This window comes from Semicossyphus pulcher, unplaced genomic scaffold (genome assembly GCF_022749685.1).
Source record: "Semicossyphus pulcher isolate SPU_LCO1_2020_fin unplaced genomic scaffold, fSemPul1.0.p SCAF_8, whole genome shotgun sequence".
NCBI classification, from domain to species: Eukaryota; Metazoa; Chordata; class Actinopteri; order Labriformes; family Labridae; genus Semicossyphus; species Semicossyphus pulcher.
In genome coordinates this window covers 29,669,439-29,693,600 of record NW_027211759.1, presented here as the reverse complement: position 1 = coordinate 29,693,600, position 24,162 = coordinate 29,669,439, and the positions used below count along the sequence as shown (strand labels likewise).

The 24,162-nt window shown below is 40.8% G+C and overlaps 1 protein-coding gene across 1 annotated transcript in view; it reads left to right on the top strand.

The window, feature by feature from the left end:
* Positions 1-24,162, top strand: part of cdh13 (cadherin 13, H-cadherin (heart)) — a 367,968-nt gene that overhangs the window by 182,265 nt on the left and 161,541 nt on the right. Inside the window, exon 7 of the mRNA XM_069686880.1 lies at positions 3,391-3,535. Coding sequence (XP_069542981.1) covers positions 3,391-3,535 — 145 coding nt within the window. The remainder of the gene's footprint in view (positions 1-3,390; positions 3,536-24,162) is intronic.

Below are 24,162 nucleotides of genomic sequence, written 5' to 3'. Positions count from 1 at the left end.
GGGAGTGGAGTGGGATGACCCGTGTGATACAGAGGTTTCGTGATGTCATGCATTACTGATAGGAAGAGGAAAGGCTGCTAATGTGATGCTGCAGATAAAAGAGGAAGCTCTCTCGCCAGCTCTATCGTTCTGTGATGAGTCTGTCCAGCTCTGCTCCGGTGCTAATAAAGAAAGCGCAGGGATCTCTTTAGCCACAGATTAAGATTGAAATGGAGGTAATGTCATTACTTACAGTAGTATCTTTATAGGATACAGATCAGTGACTTCATAGTGCGCATTGCCTCATCTGAAGATCGGATTTCTAGTAGCATACAAGCTTAGATTATATCAGCAGTGGTCTCAATCCCAAGGCAATCAGCACTGGCACCATACAGGTTATAACGTGCCCAGTCAGTAGCACTCTGAGTGCCGTTTCATATATACATGAAATGGTATGTTCATTTTTCGTCTGTAGCCTCAGTCTTTGTGCCCAAATGTGCTGGAGATAGCATTTTAAAAACCATACCACTTTCTTTCCGAGACTTCAATCTATGTGTGTTCAACTAAAGAGAGTACAGTTCAGAACGTTTCTTACACACAAGATACATTTAAGACCATAGATAACAAGACTAAGTCAAAACCTCGTATTTGGCTGACCTCATCGGGTCAATGTGCGCTTTTGTGGGCGTTGTGTTACCTCTTGGCTACAATTTTATAATTAGTGTCTATGAAGCGAACACATTATACCATGATAAAAGGAGTTATGCATTACTCCATTCTTAAAACCTTCATTGAAAGCAGATGTTAGGGCATCGCTGACGTCATCGAGATTAAGTTAATAAAATTCAGCCAGCAGGCCATCAGGACCCGGAGATTTGCTGCTGTTAAGTTGACTTATGGCTGTGGTGACCTCATCCCTCCTAAACTCACCTAAAAGATTAGTAAAGGTAGATGGATCAACCACGAAAAGTTGGATATCCGTTCACGGCATGAAAAACCTTTAAAAGCAGATGACTGAAGTGGAGGCACTGTCCCTATGAGGCCGATGACAACGTGTTTGAAAGCAGGTGTGTGCTGCAGATGTAGGCGAGGACAGCGGAGGAGCAGCCCCGCCTACTCCCCAAACAAAGTAACCAGAGCCGTATAGACAGAGAGTCGCGTCAGTGGAGGTCCAATATGCTCCATGATCCGCCATTGCGATGTCGCAACTCTCTCTCTCTACCTCATCTAAAAAATAAGGAATAAAAATAATTCTTCTTCTTGTATTTTTGAAAAAAGCTTGTAAATATATCTCAAATGCTCCCGGTAGTAGTCACAGTGAAAAACACTTCAAGAAGTCAAGTTAAGTTTGAACTGTTTAGCAAGCATTATGCATCGTGAGCGCTGTGCTTTGACTTCTGCCCTGCTACTAGCCCCAAGCATGTGGAGCTTGTCAACAAGCTAATAAGTGCAAAAAAGATTTGTGTGTCAATGGTCTGTTGAACCCGAAACCTTCTTTCTATGTCAACACAATAAAGGAGTTAGTACGATACTTAACAAGTAAACAACTGTAAGAGTCACTTGACACAGACAACATATTTAATCTCTGTACACTTTGTGTGTATAGTTACTTTAGGCACCACTTTCAATTTTAGCCATTGAAGCACCACCTTTGCTCAGACTGATCTTTAGTATTTGATGGATTGCCATAAAATCTTGGACAGAAATCTTTCTTCCTTGAGATGACTCCGAATCACATTTTCATGGGGTGCCACCATGCAGTTGGCATTTTCGGTTGTCGGTGAAATGTCTCAACAATTATGAAATTGATGCCACGATACCCTGTTAACATATCCATGTCCCTGTCTGGATGAATTATTCAGCTTTAGCATTTCATTTAATCCAAACTTTATCAGTTAATACTTAACCGACAAAACTTGTGTTCGATGATAATTGGCAAATTTTGGCATCTTAAAATATTAAACTCATACGGTGAATATTATATCTTTATAGGGGCGACTGTGACTCAGTGTAGAGTCCAACATCTTTCAACCGGAAAGTTGTGTGTTCGATCCCCAGCTCCATCAGTCTTACATGTCGAAGTGTGCAAAACACTGAATTGCTGAACACCCAAATTGCTCCCGGTGGCACAGCCAGGTGTGTGTGAATGTGAAGACTGATTGACAGTCGGGCAGTCTTTGCCATCAGTTTGTGAATGTGTGTGTGGATGTGACATGTCGTGTAAAAGTAGCTTGTAATTGTGGCCAGAAAGCACTATGTAAGTGCAGTCCATTTACTTTTACATATTGTGAGCATGCCTAGATATGGTCTCACTGAGACGGAGGTTTGTTTCAGATTTCAAGATTCAACAAATATTTTGGCACAATGACAGTAGCTGTTATTGTTACAGTTTTAATCATACATATTCCCATCTTCAGTGGTAAAATCTAACATGGCGACTCTTGCTGCAAAATGTTGGAAAGATAGAAAACGTATAAATAAAGCAGAGAAGGTAAACTGACCTGACCTCACAGGGTTGTCCAACTCATAATTTAAAGCTGCTTGTTTGCTGAACTGATAGTGTGCACATTTCTGCTGTTTGGATGATTGCAATGCAATGCTGCAGAATATGTGAAAAGCTGGATTCATAAATATGTGATGTGGCCCGATGGGGGGGGGGATCCACCGGTGGAGCAGCAGACAAGGTGAAGCAGGTAGAGAAGAGGAGAGGAGTAATATTAACAGGCTCAACAGAAAGGTTTATGTTCATCCAAAGTTTCCGTAAAGGATCCGGAGAGTCAGACATATGCAGGGAAATTATAAACCAATAAACAGTAATAGAAGCCCTGCGATCAGTCCAGGGTGTACCCCGCCTCTTGCCCAATAACAAACGGGATCTGCTTCAGCCCCACTGTGACCCTGAACAGGATAAGTGGTTTCGATAACGGATGATGGAAACAGTCACAGAAAATAACAAAAGTAGGAAAGAGTCCTTATCAGATAGAAATATTCATTTCTGCTGAGTCATCACAAGGCAACTTTAATATTAAATAAGATTTATTTAATGGCAAATGTTAAGGAGCTATACACTTAATGCTCGGGTACTTGACGGTCATATGGGAACAAATCATTTTGTTATTGTAATTCAGGGAAATTGCTCACTACTGGCAGCAGAGATAGAATAATTGCATCTGTGTTTATCTGCATAAGACAGAAAATTAAGCTTTTAAGCGTCATTGTCATCTGTAGAGGGAGATAGCGTAAATTGCAGTGATGTCTGTGAGGAAGATAAAGACCACTGACTTTAACTAAAATAACTTGTGGGTTGTTTTTGTGGCACCTACACTTAAGTGGAGATTCTGAAAATAAGAGTTACACCCAGAAAACTCTGTTCATTGTGGGAAATAAACTCCTTTATCTTTTCATTCACAGCTGGAAGTTTCAACAACAGACTTCGATGGAAACCTCGTTGAGGGACCGGCCGTTCTCATGATCACTGTCATCGACCAAAACGACAACCGGCCCATCTTCAAAGAGACGCGTTACACAGGAGAGGTGCTCGAGGGATCCCCAAACGGTAGGTGACATTGTTATATTGAAGGACCCTGGAGGGAACTGGGCTGTTATTGGATTTAGTTGGACAGCAATATCACACACGCTATGATTGCTACACTCGAGGTGTTCTCTGATCTGAGACCAGGTGTGGATGTGTTGATGAAGTCTACAGTTGTGTCCTGAGCCGGCTGGTTTGTACATGTTGTGGTGATGGAGACATAGCACAGCACACAGACCTTTATAATACATTTACTGTAAAACAGACATCAGCTCTGGACCTCATTATGTTTTACATTATCATTATCTGAGTTCTGCAGAGGCCCTTGAGAAGATCGCCTGCCCTCTTATATCTTGAGGCTACAGTGTTATTGTTTCAGGCATCAGTCTCATTAGTCACTCCGTTTTTATCTGCAGCTTTAGGGCTTACAAACAGCTTCCATCAGGGACCTTCCTTATTGTAATGCTGTATATAGTGATAATAAGATGTAATATATATCTAAGCATACCTTTGACTCAAACATAATGCAAACTATCATATCTACATATAAAAGTGTTTTATTGTGGTTCTCAGCTTTTTGTCTCAGGAAATATGTTACAATTTTCTTCAACATTAACTAATTTATCTTTTATATAAGTTATATATCATTTAGTGTTTTTTTAGTTATAGTGAAGTAAGGGCTGTGTATGTGAAAGCAATTGAAAGACTATCGTCTGCTGGTATCTGAAAAGACACTGCGGCAGTGTGATGGACAGCAATATCTGCTATGACCTGCCCTCCACTCCTCCATATATACTTTATAGAAATATGACAATAAAAAGGCTGTAGGCAACACAACCTCTTTTTTTCTACACATTGAATCGTATGACTAAAGTATAATAACTCAAAAGATGCCCTGCTCACCGTAGCTGCAAACACCTTCATATAGCACGTATAACACCCTCGTTCTACCTTTCCCCTCTCTGCTGCACCTGAACTAAAACCTGTCGACACTTTGTGGAATAAAGACACATAAACACATATCTGACTGACAATACCAGTATCATCTGATGTTGTTAGCTGCAGTATTGTGTTTTCTACATACATGCCTTTGTCTTCTTGTGTGTGTAAAGATAAACTCTAAGATTAAAATAAAGCAGGCAGGATTCTTGAATCTGAATCCAGTAGATATACGTTTCACGGTGCCAGTCACAGATGGGATTGTGAGTCTCTGCATCCCCACGTTGTAATTCAGCATTCAGAAAGGTATCTCGAACTTTAAGTGAAAAACAATCCCACAGGAGTCGACCAACTACGAGTGCAGGATTTATATTTGGTCTCATCAGTGGTTTAAACGGCCACATCTCAACAACCTTTATTTTGGACAGCTTGCCACTACATACTTGCTTCTTAGTACTAATATTCCTATGGTTTTATATGACTCAAGTACTATATTACTTTATATTATACATACTTGACTCATTGCCCCCTTTATTAAATATATAGGGATACATAAGTGTAATTAAAGTTTACTCTGAAATTCTTTGCCTTCAGACTTTATTTGGATTAAAACCAAATCATCACATCCTCTCCTTCTTCTCTGTCTGAAAAAAGCCAGCGTAAGATTTTATGTGCTTTGAAGAAATAAAAAAGCAAAAATGTATTGACAGTTATCCGATTCAGATGATCAATGTGCTGATAGATTGTTACTGCATAGAGACTCTGCATTACCTTCCCCCCCCCCTCCTCGTCTAATGGTCAAGTGTTTCAGTATGAATCACTTTGAGGCTCTCAGTCAGGCAGAGGCTTTGAGAGACTCCTCTCCTCCAGCCTCTACTGTAAATCTTAACGCTTTCTCAGATGTCATTTTGCCACAGTAGCTTTCTTTTCTCTTCTGAGCTGCTGTCACTTCTATCTTTTTTCTTTTTTTTTGCGAGGTGACAGCTGTGCCCTCTGTAGAAAATATAAATAAATGCACTTTGAATTTACAGTTTTTCTATGCGAGTAAAGTTCTACTTTGCTAACCCACTGCCACCTCTACATAATAAGCTGGTTGTGTTTGCATTAGAGTGTCCTGAGTGTGTGGTCTTTAAAGAAGGGAACATTGAGATTTAAAATGTTTTTATTCTATCTGTGTCCAGCTGTGGTGTGAATGATTGTCAGTCAGCCAACAATGGTTATATATATGTCATGATGCTTGTGTGTGAATTGTGGAGGCGGTCACATCCTGGACAAACTGCTCACTGCCTGGGCCTGTTTGTCTCTTTTGTTGTCTATACTGGCCCGTGGATCTAGATCTGAGTTTATACACCAAGGGGACATGAAAATTAGTTTCTTTAGTGAGACATTGTGGTAGATCTCTGGAAATTAAAGACTTGCTCTTGTCCTTTAAAAATTTAGCTCAGTTGGCGGAGCAGGCGGTCCATGTTCAGAGGCTACAGTCCTCAACGCACTGATCGCAGGTTCAACTCCCGGTCTGCTGATCGTTTGGTGCATGTCATCCCCCACTCTCTACTCCCCATGCTTCCTGTCTCTCTTCAGCTGTCCTGTCAAAAAGGCAAAAAGCCCAAAAATAATCAAATAATTAAAGTACGGTGATTTTATTTGCCTTAACTGTTGCCAGTTTCTGCAACTCCCTGTGAAGTGTGTTTTTCTTAGTCCCACAACTGTCATAGTTGCAGCACATGGTGCCGATGATGAAATTATCAAAAATCAGTTGCTTCACTCTCTCTGCCCCTGCTGCTCACCTTGAACTGTGTTTCACTGATCCACTGAGAAACAGCCCCCCAGGTCCACCTGTCAAGTATCTAAAGCAAACATGTTGACATTGTGTAGAGTTACACTGTACATTTGTTGATTACAAGTCCCCGTCATGTGGTTACAAGTAGAAGGCACAGACCGTTGAACAAAAGGATGAAATAAAACCTTTGCTCTGCAGACTCTGTGATGCTTCTCGCTATGTTTGTTCTCACATCATTAGCACAAAAAGCCAACAGACAAAAACCTTAATCACCAACAGAGCTTCACAGATAAGAGGGATCAGTCAACAGGCAGGCCGAGGAAGGACACACACACACACACACACACAGATGCATTAATTCACACAGGCACATACAGACAGCTTCCCATAGAGCGATATTCTGAGCGGTTGTCAACTTCATGCTGAACTGGTGTTATGAATTGCTAATGCTGTTATTGCTTATGCAATGCTATATATTAGGTAAGCATCAGCATGTCATTACTGGCTGTACAGAAAGAGATAATAGGCTGACAAACTCGCACAACTGAATCGTGTTAGAATGATGCATTCAAACTGAGAACCCATTTTGATGTTTTGATCCTGCAGAGCTGGAAGCATGAAATCCAACTGTCAGAGAAAAAGACAGACAGACTCTTTATGCTATGCTAATATGTCTGATTTTCTTCTGTGGATTACAGACCTTATGTAGAGAACATGTTAATGTTTTACTGTGTTTTCCTACAATGTGGCTTGCTTGCACTCCCCATCATAATCAACATGCAACCCTACATGCTGACATGGTATCTCCATGCTTACCAGGACCAGAAAAACAGAAAATGAGCCCGCTGGGAGGAAATAACACATATGACAAATCCCCAGCATACATCTCTTATTGGTGTAGCCCAATGACTGTATAAACAGATGAACGACGCATCTCCATCTGCTCTCATTGTACGAAAGTGATGCCAAAATAGCCCCCGTGATAGTCGCTGCCATCTTGCGATGGTGACGTAATTTGGAGCCAGAGTCTGCGCAGTAGAGATCAGCGGGTAAAGCGGGCGTAGCCACTTCCGCTAACCAAAACACACACACTTAACTTACCGAAAAAGCAGCAAGGATCTTGCGTGTTTAACAGCAGAACAGCTTCTCTGTGTTGGTCTGAGGTTAACGTTCACAGGTATGGAAACTTCAATGACTGTAGTGATTGTTTTAGTTGCGTCTCCGCTCGCTGTTCGTCCTCCACTCTGCTGATCCGGAACTGACCGGCTGCAGGAGCTGTATTTGTCAACAGAGCTGTCAATCATCATTTTGACAGCATCAAATAACTAATTAAAACTAAACTTGTCAGAAAAATGAACACTTGGGCATAAATCAGCATGATAAGAACTAACTATAACGACTGAAACCATGTTTGAGAAAAATGTATTTGACATGTATTTTGATTTTATAGTTTGACTCATGTCCCATCTGTTAACATGGAGGAGGCGGGCTTTATGACCTATACTGCAGCCAGTCAGCAGGGGGCGCTAGAGAGGGTTTGGCTTCACTTTTAGGGAGCTGTCATGTCGCCCATCTTTTTATACAGTCTATGGTTTGGCCACAGTGAGGACCAGAGGCCACAGAACACCTGAATCATTGTAGTATCTCTAAACTAAGACTCTGTTGAGGAGACAAGTAAACTCTGACTTCTGCACCATCAGCACGATTACGTTTAAAAAAAACCTAATTTTACATTACTGGGTTAGATCTGATATCATCCGCCAGAGACCTTCTTGCTTGATGTGATAGAATTGAACAGGGTGTATATGCAATTATCTGATACTGTGTTCTTCATTTTAAACATATAAATATATATGTAGTCTATAAACACTGGCCTTTATTCCCCAAACTTCCTTTTAGCTGCCTTTTCCTTAATGCATTATATTCTGCTGAATAAGCCAAAGTGAGCAAAAGAAAATGAACTGAGGTTTGATTTTATTTTCAGGCAGTATGATCTGACAGCTCCTTGGTCCTATCGTTGCCATGGATGCCAGATCTAATTGAGCTAAGAGATAAGATGAGGGATGCAGCTCTGAAGACTGTTTCTGGCATATGCCTGCAGATCGGTGTACTAAATAGTGTACTTAGCCAACATGTCAGTTCAGCCTCAATAATCTCACTTGTAATAAATCAGTCATTCAAATTATATGCAACAGCCTGTCAGTTCTCCATACATTTCCTCGACAGTTGAAGCCGTTTTGAAAGGATGGCTTTGTGTGAGGAAGCCACAGAGATGCAGAGCCAGACTTTTATCCGTCCTCGTCGTCAGCTGAGATTGGGGTTGTCGTAGACGTTCTGGAAATCAGAAAACCTTTCACAGTGCCTGAGACAAGATTTTACAACATTTCTCACTTTTCTCTTTGAGTGAAAACTCCAAAAGGTATACTGGTTCAGCGCTATGAAATACCCTGTGATGAACAAAAGGTCATGTGATCCATTGCTGAAAAAGATACATATGTTTGTCCTGGTGATGGATGTAGAAGCTATCACTTATGACACCAGACTATGGTGACCTTGTACAACTGCAAGCATCTTGTGCCACTTTCTTTTGAAATCTGAAGGATTCGACACTTGATAAATCCTGCTGACTTGAAGCACGTAAATCATTCTGCTCAATCAGGCCTACATTTTGGTACACATAATTTAGGTTCTAGCACAGGGTTGCTAGCCACGTCTGGCCCACTTTCCTTTTGGTTTGGCCTGCCGAGGTGTGGTCAACATTCAGGGGCTGATTTATTTCCCTATAGTTGTTAACTTGGGGGCTTGCAGCAGTTCCATATCTGACCACAGTTTTACATGGGTAATTGTGGGGCGCTGTGGAGTTCCTGTGAGCAGAGATCCACTGTCCCACCAACACCCGAGTCAGCAGGTCAAGACGGCGTGAGGGCTGCAAGAAGAATCGTTTAACCATCGCAACTGTGATGAGTGCATGTGCAATAGACACATCGCAGGACGTGCGATTGTGTGGCAAATTAACTGCAACACATCAAGCTGCTAGGAATACTCACCATTTTCATACAGATAAGAGGAAATGTTGAAAAAATGAGCAAGATAACGAGCCAGCCATTTGTTTCCCAAAGCACTTTGAGATGCAAGCAGCACTTTCTCTAAGAAAGGTGTCTTTCCTTTCAAATGTTTATGCTCTCAAACCGAAGAATATGTTTTATCATCTCAAAGGAATAAAATTACTGTTAAGCAGCAGAAGCAGCATTACTGTTAATGTAATTTCATATAATGTATTTTGTTTGGCCCACAGCCCTCCACCCAGATACATTTTTTGGCCCTTCATAGTTAATAATTTGGACACCTGTGTTCTAGAAATTACAGCTGTGTTATGCATTCAAGGTTGAAACTGAAGATGGTTGCTATGGTGCCACCATAAGTAGTATTAGCCCGCAAAGCCAGTGAAGGAAGTTGGCTCAGGACTGGTTTATTCTCATAATTAGCAAAGCAGATTTTCTGGTGGAAGGAAGAAAAGGAAGATGAAACATAACAATGGCAAAACTCACAGTGTTGTCAGCAGGGAGCCCAGGTTTCCTCTGCAGGAAACGACTCGCAATCCCTTCTAAATCTGGACAAGCCAGTTTCCTCCTATTTCCTGCTCCTCATCAGAGAGCTCCTTCCCAGACCTCCTCTTCAAAATATGACGATAAATGTTCATCAACAACCTTTTCCATGACAAAGACGAGATGTTGACGAGCTAAAAATAGATTGTTGATGATAAAAATTCTGACTACAAGTATGTTTTGTTTTTATGTAGGAGACGAGATGGAACTAAAATGTTAGTGGTGGGCTCTGGGGCATTCAAAATCCCTGATATTTTTCCCCCACTGTGCGTTTAACCTGTCTGTCAACATACAAGAAATACATTCTTGTAACTGGTTGAATTGGTTGAGGGGCGTGTGAAGCCAATGCACTGTAGTAACGGGAGACAGAGAGATGCCCTGTGGCTACAAATGAGGTGAAAGAATTGGTGGGAGGGTCTAGGCTAGATTATCCACGGTATATACCGATATTACACAATAAAAAGTGTTAAGAGAGTCAAATGATGCTTTACAGATTCAAGCACTCACCTTGATACTAATGTCTGATACCTGTATTAGGCTGGTTTAATTATCTTAGAGAGAAACATTTTGATTAAAAACAATGACTAAAATGTGACGACTAAAACTGGACAGCGTTGTCGTTGACTTAAACTATAAAGGGTACAAATTTAGTCTAGACTAAATCTAAAATAGCTGCCAAAGTGAACACTGCTTGCAGCCACTGTTGCCGTCTGCTGTGGCCTCTTTGACCTTTCAGATGAGGATTCCCACAGAGGTCAGCAATATTAAGCTCACATCGTTTGTTTTTAATAGTTCAAATTAGCCGATTTTTGTGCTAAAATTTGTCTTCATATTCGTGGTTCACAACTTTCATGCTCAAGCACTCTGGCTTCCAAAAACAATCTCTACAGTCCTGTGAATGAAGTTTAACTGTATGTGCATGTTGTGTGAGTTAGTTTCCCTTTTTTGGATGACTGTGTGTCTATGTGCTTGTCCACAATGTGTGTGTGTGTGTGTGTGGTCTGTAGCAGTGTGGTATGAGTTTCACAGCATGGCTGGGCAGCAGGGGAAGCTGAAGGGGAGAATGTCACACTGCTCTGACATTTCTGTTCAAACTGATAACAAAAGCAGCCAAAGCCCGAGTCTCATAGCAAGCCCTCTCCTTCATTTCTGTTTACTCCTCTTTTTTTCTCTCTACCTCTTTATCTCTAATTCTCTTTTCCCCTCATGCCCTGCATTCCCGTGGGCTTTGTGTCTACATGCTATCCTGCACCCCCTTTCTCCCCCACATTGGCGGTTTCAATATCCTCTCATATTTACCCTGTCTTCCAAAAGAAGAGTGACAGGAAATGTGGGCAAATGAGAGTAGGGATGACATGCACAAAAGGGCCGATGTCGGGGTCGAACCAGCAGCAGATGGTGAGGACTTTGCCTCTGTATTGTGGGCTATTGCTTAACTGAGCTAATCCAGCGCCCCTATAGGTATAACAGCTGCACAATTAATTGAAATTTTATCGAAATGGCAACATGGCCTACTGCAATTTTCAAATCACAGGAGTTAATATTTGTCAAAGGTAAAATGTGTTAAAATACCATTTTAATTTAAATATTGTTCTGCAGAGATGTTCTGGCCAACACATCACACATCAGACAAGTATTAAAGTATTAAATATCGTTGCTTGGTACAGATCCCTGCAAACAAGATAATGATGTAAAAGTGATCACTCCCTTGAATATATTGCAAATCATATCGACATTGCAGTAAATGTCAAAATAATCACAATTAGATATTTTTTTCAAAATCGTCCAGCCCCTTTTGATATTGACATCCAAACTGACCACAGGTTCATTTTTATTTGAAGGAAAAAACAGATTCTTTTTTTTAAACTAATCCCATGAATCGACTGAAACCAAATATCAATACTTTCCAGAGTCCCCTGTTGGTCAATAGCAATCATGCCCAGGCCCGGTCATTTCTAGTGAAGACTTAAAAAAATGTATCACACATGCAGTTATTAGTTTCTCTTTCTTTTTTAATTCTCAGCAACTTCTCTTTCTTAAATGAAGAGTTGGGGACATTTAATCAAACATTTCTCCCAGGGGAGTCGTTGTTGGGAACTATTTCCAATAGTGGATTATAATATATTATGTGCTCCATTGACTTATAGCTGCAGGACTGTGTGTGAGGGATAGACGAAAAATATGTTCATTGTACGAAAGGAATATCCTCTGCAACATGTGTGACGCATTGGTGGGATTTACACACCCACACTTTATTAGCATTTCTTTACATTCACTTGTGTAATTCATTGCATTAGAACATGATAATACAGAGTTGAAGCTGCACAGGTTATATATAGCTACACACAATTTTATTTCTGCAACTGTCTGTCCCTTTGCACACACAATTTGTTGAGCTGTAGTGATAAGAAGTTATTTTATTATTTGTTTTTTATTATTTTATTATTATATTTGTTTATTATTAAGTTATTTGTTCTTTTTATTGAACAGGCCACTTTTTAAACTGCAAACAACAAATCTTGTGACTTTTTTGGTTTGATATTTTTAAGAAATATGAAATCACTGATACGGTAAATTATTAATTTTACTTCAGGACAGAAAAAAATATCTAAACTAATATCTAATTATACTTTGTAACACTCCGTTCTTTTCAATGTTAAAAGGCTCAGGGGGTTCTATTGCAAGCAAAGAAAACCTATAAAACTCTTAAACACAAAGATCAAACTGAGAACAGAGTTAATTTTTATAGCCATACTTAAGTCATCAAACTGTGTGAGACACGCAAGTAACTTAAATACACTCAGCTCGTTAAGACAAGTGAACATTTAATTACAACAAAAATAACACATCCACCCTTTATGAATTCAAAACAAACTAAGAGTCCAAAACTAACGAAATGTTAATTTAAATAAACGCTGTTGACGAGGCTGGCAGCAGAGGGGAAGGAACTGTTCCTGTGTCGTGAGGTGTTGGTCCTGGTGGACCGCAGCGTCTTGCTGGAGGGGAGGGTTTCACAAGCCTTTTTTACACTGCAGTAGCTTCAGTGCCGTAACAAAGCCCAGACCCCATGCCACCTTTGTCATTCTACATTGGACCATGCAACGCCGCCGTACAGCTCCCCCAGTGTGTGATTTTAAATAGCGTTCTGGCGTTGCAGAAGCTTAACAATCCCGCCTTGAACTGACAGTGTAAAAGCCCTAAAGAGTCTGTGTCCAGGGTGGGAGGGGTCTGCCACAGTCTAACCTGCACGCCTCAGGGTCCTGGAGGTGAACAGGCCCTGAGAAATGGCAGCCAATCACCCTCTCTGCAGAGCGGATGATACGCTGCAGCCTGCCCTTGTCCTTGGCAGTGGCAGCAGCGTACCAGACGGTGATGGAGCAGGTGAGAATGGACTCAACGATGGCGGTGTAAGTGCACCATCATTGTGTTTGGCAGGTTGAACTTCTGCAGCTGCAGCAGGAAGAACACCTCTGCTGTCCCTTTTTGATGAGGGAGTTGATGTTCAGCTCCCACTTGAGGTCCTGGCTGATGATGGTCACTGATGGTGATGGGGGCGGGTGTGGTTACGTTCCTCCTAAAATCCACAACCATCTCCATTAAGCTCCAGGTTGTTATCACCACACCAGGTCACCAGATGGTCAATCTCCCACCTGTAGGCAGATTCGTCCCCACCAGAGATGAGTCCAATGAAGGAGGTGTCGTCCGCGAACTTTAGGAGCTTGATGGTGCAGGTGGAGTCAGGCATGTTCAGCTGGGAGAACTTGTCCTGAAGCAAACGACGATCGTGTTGAAGGCAGAGCTGAAATCTACAAACAGGATCCTGGCACACGTTCCTGCTGAGTCCAGAAATATGTTCTTTTATAGTCTTTTTAGCCCTTTTACATCCCGAAGCCAGACACGAAATCTGCCGTCAGTTTGTCCCAAACAAAAACACTTCAGTTCATCACGAAAAACTAAAAATGTTCCAGAAAAAAAGGCGATCGATCGCTATTGGTATATCAGGAAAAAACGACACAAAAAGGCAGAGATCTTACCCAGATCGAGGAGGAAGAATAATCCACTGTGTTACCCGTCTTTGTTTTTGTCCCCCACATGCGTGTCCAGTCATGTGAGATGCAAGAAGGGAGAGTCCTCTTTAAGTTTCGTCCACAGTTCTTGCCTTGCGTTATGTCTTTCACATTCATATCAAACAGTCTATGGATTGTTGAATAGTAGCTGCAGTAACTTTTGTCTGGCGCTACACCATTCATCTCCGTCTGGTGCCCTCTGATCTCCTCCTTTCTTACACGCCACATCCTGCCTAAATAACTTCAGCCTTAGTCATAGTAGCCATAAATCCACACACACAAATACCTTTATATCACAGTGGAATATTTAAGTTTCAAAGCATTAAAGCAAAAGCAAACATTCAAAAACTATAATCTGTCTTTGATTTGAGACCTGGTAATGCACTCCATTTTATAATTTGATTTAACACTCATATTTTATGTGGCAATGTCACAGCTTCATCATTCCTAATCTCTTCAAAGGTCGGTAACATTCCATGTATTAGCTGTTCCCACCATGTCGTACACCCCTTTTCAGAGGGCACTGAGTCACTCCTCTGTTTGTTGTGGGAGTCACTTGGGAGTCATTGCTGCAGCATCAACAAAGCAGTAACATCAGTGGAAGTTATGCAGATTGTCAGTGTGTGCAGAGAGGAAATCGTTTGATCTAAGTTTCAGGGAGGGAATGGTGTGCTGCAGGAAAATGACTGTGTTCAGACTGTCATGTTTTCAGCAATTTATGTTCATCTTCCCTCTGCCAACACCAAGCAGACAAGTTAAACCTAGCATCTAGGTGATATATCTTATGTAATTGGACATGATGGGGTATAAATGAAGATATTACTCATAGCCGGGCCTCTGTTTGTGTTCCAGACTAATTTGTGTTTATATCCGAGGTAATTAAGGCCCGAGTTCATGCTGTGAAGGGGAGAGGATGGATCTGGTCCGCTGTTCTGCTCCATGCTCCATGCTCCTACACACACACACACACACACACACACACACACACACAGGATGGATAAATACAGTTTAGAGCAGGGCAACATGAATAAAATGTCAGATCATGTCACTTGTAATTTTAACCATATTAAATAGAGTGTAGAGTGTTTTTGAAGTTCAGGCTTTTTTTTTTTTGCCAAAGGATAAAAAGCAAAAGTTTAATTAACATAAATGATGTCTCTTTTCTACTGAGCAGTGTGAGGGTCCTGATGTTGTGCATGCTGGCTCACTTAAAATAACATCTGATTTCTCTGATTAACGTCTTTGTTCTCGCTGCAGTTTTGTGTTGAAAATCTTGACTCTCTGTTTTTAAGCTTCCACTCTTTTGATACTATTCCATTTAAAATGAACAACGACTTTATCTTTTAAAAATGTGGCACTGAAAAAGTATCAAGGTATCAATACTTCTGACGACCCTAACTGACATGCTCTCGAGAGCTCCTCTCACGCTGGCACCGTCACAACACAAAAAAGAAAAAAGCACAAGAAAGTCATTTTGCATCAACACAAACCCGTATGCCATCATGACAGAAAGGGCCTGAAGAGCCCATATTGTGGCCAGACCAGCATTATGCCGACTGCTTGTCTGGAACCAATCCTCCCTTGTATGCACCTGTGCACACTGAGAGCATTGTCTGGTCTATAAGCTGCAGTCATTTTAAGTCATCCTCTGTCCTGTTGTCCATCCCTTCTCTCCTGCTGTGGTCCCTGGATCTTAAACTACAAACACATACTTATGTTTTGCTGCAGCATCACTGCCAGCATGCCAGAGTAAAACTTCATCAAAATCACAAGTGAACAACATCAAAAGCAAAATTGCTAGGGCAGGTTCTTCGTTGGAGAAGTTGGGGCAGAGGGTTGGTGGGGCTCCAGCAGTCGACAATGAGTGCAGAGAAAGAAAGAAAGAAAGAAAGAGATTGATTCAGGAGATAGATAATGATTGGATTTAGAGATTACACCAAACCTGGCAGGTAATTTGTAGCATGATGGTGCCCGTTTGTCACATTATGGTCTCTCTCTCTACCCCTCTCTCTCTCTCTTTCTTCCTTTGTGAACCGGAGAACAGCCTGTCCAACAGCCTACCAGGTGACCGCTGTCCCACAATGCCTCATTATCAGCTTGTCAGACTGAGAAAGCCTGGCAAATTAATGTCTCAGGTATCTTACTGAAGCTGCTGCCCAATTAACTCTAGGGCATTGTTGTGTTAGGATAAATGAGTTTTTTTTTCCTCCCCCTGCACTTATGGATGTGTATGTACATGATGCAGTTCGGTTCGGGGAAGTAATAAGGCCAGCCGGTTAACTTTTATTTCCCTCTAATTACTCGGGGACTCATCTGTATTGGATGATATTCTAGTGGCATTTATAAATTAATCGTTGTGTGCTGACGGATAAATGATTCAGAAGTGTAAAAATTAGCATATTAAACATACTATTGAAACATGATATACGTCTGTATGGCCGGTGGATTGAAATGCATGCTCCAATCCTGCAAGAAACCCACTCATTTATATGCATGTGTTCTTTTTTCAGCAGTAAGGCATCATTGATTTTCTTGAGCCTTCTTAACTGAGCTATCTTCTTTTGAATTACCATAGGGAGCGATATGCATTACACCACTGAGAGGAAAAAATTGCATTGTAAATGGGCTTTATTTTCAACAGTGATTTGATCTGAATATATGTGAATAGGGCTTTATTTGAATACATTTCAATGGTTTGGAGTGAATTATTTTGCTCCCTGGTGGGTCTTATGTGGCTCTGCGTCATTCCGAAGCTAAATAGCATCAACATCCATCTCTCTCTCTCTCTCTCTCTCTCTGTCTCTTTCTCAGCCTCCTGTCACTCGCTTTTCTCCCTCTCCTCTTTCTCTCCTTCTCCTTGTCATGCATGAGTGTTATGTATATGAGAATTTATTCCTTATTTTTGAGAGAGCAGCTTGCCCAAAGCAGAGTGTTGAGTCCCAAACTCTAGCAGAATGAAGGTGTGAAGAGGATTGGGAGTTAAAGGTGTGACAATGGCTCAACTCTTGGCTTCCCTGGTGGCCGTTCCAGTACTTGAGTGCTGCTAATCTATTAAAGAGTTTCTATTCTCCTTTGCCCCTACACAAAGTCCCACATCAACTCGGGCTTGATTATCTGTCCCTCTCCCCGGTTCGGCAGAGACCCGCTCCTCTCCCTCACACACTCTCAAAGCCCACAGAGTCCGACAAGACAAACCAATCTCTCCCCATCGCCCCGTTTCCTCTCCCCCTCCCTGGCAAGAGAAGACATCCTTTGCCCCTCTTACAACCCCCGCTGCACTTCAGGTTCTCCAATTTAGATTATCTCCTCTTTTTGTCTCACATGACCAGCCATCTCAGCCCTTCTCTTTCGGAAACCAGCACCTCAGACTTCAGAGCTCCTTCAGAGTCTTTTCTGAATAAATAAATAAAAAGCTTCTGAGGTGAACTTTCTGAGCAGATAGTAAATGAAGAGGAATCCAGTAGAGGTAGTTTATATTAAAAATATATATTATTATGTATTAAAAATCTGTCGAATGATAGGTCGACAGAAGTCGAGGCTAAATGGCCATAATCAGCTGATCACCATGGAGAGAGAGAGAGAGAGAGAGAGAGAGAGAGAGAGAGAGAGAGAGAGAGAGAGAGAGAGAGAGAACGTGGCATGAATGAATGAGTGAAGTCTTGCTGCTTGAACTTCCGCTGAACTACATTTGTTTTTACTGTCTTTAATGACCTTGAAGGGATCCCTTATGGATGCTATTTCAATGTCCAATATCACAGACATCAAATGTTGCACACATGTTCATGTTCTGCTCAGGTTGAACTAAAGTCCCTGCGGTGATCTCCTGACCTTTTTATACTAGTTATACCATTATATAAAAGTTGAGATAGATACCACAACATAGGAAAAACTTGTTACAATAGAGCTGGACAACTTTATTGACAGCGATTGCTGACTGCCAGCCACTATGGATTCATATCGAACAGACCAACATCTATAACACTACTTGAATTAATATAAGAAATCCCCAATTGTATATATATCATAAAGTATGCAGTTATAGTAGTTATAAATCTAAAGAAAGCATTAACAACAACATTATACTCTATAAGCTAGAGAGGTGTGGTGTACCAGGAGCTGTTCTGAAAGTGTTATGTAGCTTTTAAAGGAACAAGCCACTGTTGATTCGGGGTGAATTTGTTGAACATTTTGAATCTGAAACTCAAACAAATCATTCTGTCAAACATTATTTTTTTTAAGAAATACAAACAAACATTATGTGATGAGAAAAGCGTTGTGGTAGCTGTCTAAATGCTTCTGTAAATAGAGTAGTAGACAAGGGGTAGGAACAAATAAGCGCAGGCTATACCATTTACTTTAGCCCTCAAACGCTGGGTGTTTCACAAACACACACGGCGCTGTTCCACCTGACGGCTCCGCTGTTTACACCCACACTGTTCCACCTGTGTTAAACCTCCGTTACCACCTCCGAGCGTTTTACATTGAAGACGAGACGTAATAATCCCACCTTGAACTGGCAGTGTGAACGGGCTTTTACCCAGGAAAAGATTGTTGTATATGTTTAACATTGTTGTTTAGATATCTGATCTACTTTTACTTGCATATTTGAAGTAAAGATTATAATTAATCTATTAATCGTCTAGAGCAGTTATCAGGTCAAAATATTAATTTGCTAATCACTTACAATGTACTTAAACTAATGACATCCCATCAGCCTCTGCTCTACTTTTATTTACTGCTTATTAGCAAATTTTAGCATGCAAACACAAGATGGAAAAAAAATCAGCATTTTAGCTCAGGAATCTGAGTCTTATTGACTGACTATAAGAGATGTACTTACAGTTTGTAGACAAGCCCTTTTGCCTAGCATGAATGTATCCTGATATGTTGTTGTGAGCCCTGATAGCCTGGCGTGTGTCAATGAGCTGTTTCTCCCATAACTCCATTCATCACACTGAAACTAATACGAGGTAAGTGCTCCGCACTGTTTCACTAATAGGAAATCCAGATAGCCTTGGTCATAAAAATAGAGTCTCGGTCTCTACCATTAGCACATAGCTCCATTTGATATCCTCCTGTCTCTCTCTCCCTCTTCACCATAATGATGTTAATTACTGCAGGAGTGAGACCCGAGCAGATAAGAAATGAAAGAACAGAGTATTTATAGGCTGTTTACTCTCAGGACATCTCAAAGGAAGAGGGGAAGGGGGACTTAGATTTCTGTAGTTTCACTGAATGTAGAAATGTCAGAACAATTCCAATTGAGCACATAATTATGTACATCTATATTTATCACCCTGACTGACCTTAATGAGCCGCCAATGATTTTGTGTTGTTTAAAGTAGAGAACAGACGCTTCCTCACCGGCCTCCTCTCAGACGGCTTCCTTCTCTTCCTCTAAGCAATATGGCAATTCAATTCTTTCATTAAGACACTGATCTGGGCACAGCGTACTGATTAGAATGTGATTGGAGGAGACAGCCACCTCCATCTATTCAGCCCATCATTCTCCCTCAGTACCATCTCCTACTTATTCCAAATGACTGTTCATCCTGCTGCGTTTGAGCGTTTCTATGCTGCACACGGTCACTGAGAATCTCCGCTGAATACTCCAGCTCTCACTTTGTCTCATATCTCCTGCAACAGTTCTGCTGTTTCTTTTTTTTTCTTTTTCTTTTTCAAGCACTACTCGGTTCGCTTTCTGGGCTTTTGCACCAAGAAGCAGCAGATCAGCTTAGAGCAAAAAACTCTTTGATTGAGTATTGATCCCGGATTGTCAGACAGGCAAAGATGACAGAGTTCACACATGCGAACAAGGCAGCCGCCTGCTGTGCATTTTCTGCTGTAATCAACCCTGCAGGACAAAGAGATGTATCCATCAGTCAGGAATTACATGGTCCTGTCATCTCTGTGGTGAGCTGTGATCACGTGGTCGCCAATCTTGTCAAAACACATGTGATACCCTGGCAATGGTAATGGAATTGTCAAATCCCCAGTATCATAGCACATGCTGTACATCAGCTTTAAGCAAAGGAATTTGTGTTTCATACGACACTTCAGCACTGAGTAATGGAAAAGTGGCAGAAATCAATAAGAATGGGACAATGTGAAAGACAAGTGTTTGAGAGGGGCTCACACAGCAGTAAATACCTGCTGTAGAGGCCTGGCTGTATTGATAAGAGGTTTGAGATGGGTGTAGCCATGTGCAGTGATGGCGAGATGGATTTGGGCGTGTTTCTTTTCTTCTCTTCATTTGTTTTTATTTTCCCTCTGACATCTTGAAAAATGGTTTAGCGATGAGAATAAAACACATAGCGCTTGATAAAAATAGAATGCTGTCAGAGTCATATTTCCCTGAAGCTTTATAAAAATTGCTTTTTCTGCATTCATTCATCAAGAAATGCACTGGCTTGTTTAGTCCCATGAGGAAAGGCTGTGCAGTATTTATGTTGTAGACACACAACAGAGAACCTTCTAATTGCCTCCATGAATGCTTTTATGGTCTTGAGCACTAGAGGTAATTTCAGCATCTGAATTGATTCCCAGAAGACTAAGAATGTAATTGGTTGAAACGGCATCTCCAGTGAACCCCTGCATATTTTATTTATGATTATTGACAGGTAAAGATGATAGGTAGAAGCTTTCTCGCTTTTTCTTGCTTCTTTGTAGAATCTCTTGAATATTATGAAACACATATCCTATTCCACACCATCCTGGGATAAGATATGTCATTTAAAATGTATATTCTATCTGTTGCATTTTACAACACAATATAATCACACAAAGATGATATATTATTAGTGCTGGGAAAAATTTTATATTCACATCTCATAGCGTGCTGCATTTGATGCAGATAATACTACTAAACTGTACTGCCCTTATTGGAACATTTACCCACAAAAAAACGAAAGGATTAGCTTCTCCTCCGCCATTGTTGTTGACAAAGTTGATATCTGAAGTCCCGCCCCTTCTTGATTTTGATTGGTCGGTGAGGGAGAAGTGATATTGACGAGCATGCATGTGTTCCAAAAGTTGAAATATTTTCAACTGAGAGTGCTGTGAGCTCAGCGATAAAAAACAGCTGATGCTGAGTGCGTTATTGTGCTGAGGCCGCTGAGAGCTGAACTGCACTTGTTTTGTATAGAAAACAGACGCTGCCAGCACAAAAGAGCAACATTAGTGGACACAGGCCCTAACAGACTTGCAATAAAAAAAGATATTAGCCACACTCCTGGTAATTCTTAGCCATGCTTACATCGGTCAGTCTGTCGGTATGCAAACTAAAATCCAAATTAAAATATCTTGAAATCTTTTGGATGGATTGCAAACATTCATGGTCCCTCTCATTGTATTCAATCCCTTTCTTTATGTCTAAATACCTGCAAAACTAATGTTACCATGAACCTTAGCTGTGTTATGTTTGTGCTAATGTTTGCATGCACAAACCCCAAGCCAAGTTGAAGCTTAATATCATAATTCACATAAACATGTTAGTGAAGAGTTAAGTATGTCTTGGTAACATTAGTATTTAAATGCATCTGTGTTGTGCAGTGTGTAAGTATTAGAATAAATGCGTTGCTTGGAAAAAAGGCAGGGAAGATTTGTAGAGGGAGGTGCTGCTTTCTCTTTAAACAAGTCGTAGTTTACTTGTTTAATGGGGGTCTTACTGGACTCTTTTTACCTTTTATTCACATCAATTCTTACATTATGTCTTTGTATGTTCTACCTATGACTGCTTTCAGTGGTATTCTGCAACAAAACCAGGAGACGTATGATGATATAATGAGCTGTCTGTGGTTTATTTAATGACATTTTACTTAGACAGCTTGTCATTATATTAACAGCTCTGTAGTTCAATACTTTTCAAATCATATACAGTGACAGCTGCCCTGAGACGTATTATTTTTTAATATACTGTATGTCTGACCATCAACTTACAATATATATAATTTGGTCCTTATCTCTAGTTAAAGTAACAATCTCAAACTTGTTCATGTAAATAAATGTCTGTTAAGTCACTATCTATCGTCGAATGAGGTAACACAATGGTGATTGAGCCTATGGCCCACTGATGAAAGCCTTTGCATGTACAGTATTACAGACTGGGTGTCTGTGGCAACTTTCTCTGAAAAAATCACAAGCGGCGCCCAGTTAGTGACGCGTTTTCCATCAGCCAGCAGTGGTTGGTCTGCCAGAGAGGGTAGGCGGAGCAAACCAAACAAGAGGACAATCAAGAGTTAGAACCATGACAAAGGGAGACATCTGGTTAAATTGGGAAGAGTGCTCTCGTAATTACTGATAATCACCAGTGGGAGGCGGTCAAGAGCACAAACATTGAAATCTTTGAGATTGTATCTTTAAGATCTTGAGATTTTTTCTGTCTGCCATATGTTTTTATACATCACAAGGAATGACCACCCTGTACCAGAGGTGTAAAGAGAACTGGGATATTCTTCTCAAGTACAAGTCCTGTTACCTGACTGAAAATGTACTCAAGTTAAAGTAGGGAAAAATGACTCGAGTAAAAGTTTAAGTTGCTCCCTTAAAACTACTCAAAGTAAAAGTGAGTTACTTTCCCACCTCGCTGAGTTTTATAATAAACAAATTTTGCCAAGGTTACCTTACACATGCATCCTGTGCAAATGAAATGTGTTGTTTTTAAACCTGAGCCCTATGTTTACATGTTTTGGTGTCAAAATGATGAATGACGGACCTTTTGTCAAAGAGTAAGGTCCTTTGTTGAACCAGAAACAACAGTTATAGCTCTCTTAGCCACCAGACTCCACTGACAAAAACAGTAATTTTACCACGCAGAACACGGGAGTTGCTGATGGTCTACTGCTGCCTCGATCGGTTAGTTTGTCTGCGTTATTGTGTGGTGTTTTAAAGGGTTAGTTTGGTTCTGAACTAACGTGTGTTACGACGTGTAACGAGGCAGGGGTAGTTCTGTGAGGTAAAATGACTCTTTTGTTAATGAAGTCTGGAGGCTTTGAAGAGAGCGGCTCAACAGCTGTTTCTGTTGAAACAAAAAAACTTGTGTCAAAGGTGATGTTCCCTCCGAAGTCTCTTCTGTCCCATTCATGGTTCATTCACATTATGCGTCGGGGTAGTAGCTGCAGCCCAGCTCTTCTTCTTTGCTTCGGACTCAACCGGCACCGCTGTTTTGACACGATGCATGACACTTTGATCTGATTGGCCTGTTTTTGATGCGATGCATTTGATTGGCGTCTGGTCTGGATCAGTTTTTCTTTCTAGCTCGAAATATCAGTAACGGATGGATGTAAAAAGCTACTCAATTACAGGGTGATTACTTGTAATATGTTACTTCCACATCTGCCCTGTACATGTGGTGCCTCAAATACAACTTATATTTAGATGTTATACCTTTGAATAACTGACTACAGTTGTTAATGTAAAATAAATATTGATTGAGTCAGACAAAGAGGTCTGCTCACTGACCTCTTCCGGCCTCTTTCTACCACACACACCATAATTGTGTCCTCCAGGATGTTACTTCCTGCTGAACTCGGTGCTCTTTACTTTCCACTGAAGGCCTCGTGATAGAAACTAAAGTGTGCAAAGTGCAAAACAAAACAAAACAAAAAAAACTCCAGACTTGTCTTCCAACATCGTGCATAAGTATTTATAATGCTGGCACAGAAATGACTTCAAGAGAAGTTGAAGAGTCGGAAGCACAAACAGGGATAGCTACAATACAGGTACACAGACACATACGGAGGGTAAACACAAGTAACACTTGAAAAAGAGCTGTGTATAAACTAAATCATTATTGTAAAAGGGAAGTGTCACAGATTCAGAGTTAATTGTTTTTTGACATTGAAACAACTATCTTTTTTCACTGTTGCTCTTTTTCACACACAAGCACACATTAAAGTACCAACTTGACTGGTTTTTAGTTTTAGCTCTAAATGTCTTCCGTAACTTCAACTTAAATCCGTTTAGTTTTTTAGTTTCACACAAGAATAGAAGAGATACAAAGGACATCAAGAAAATATAAAAGCGTGTGTGGATGTGGTAGAATCCTGTAAATGGCCTTTACACCGATCAGCCATAACATTATGACCACTGACAGGTGAAGTGAAAAACATTGATTATCTCGTCACAATGGCCCCTGTCAGTGGGTGGGATATGTTAGGCAGCAAGTGAACATTTTGTCCTCGAAGTTGATGTGTTGGATGCAGGAAAAATGGGAAAACGTAAGGATGTGAGCGACTTTGACAAGGGCCAAACTGTGATGAC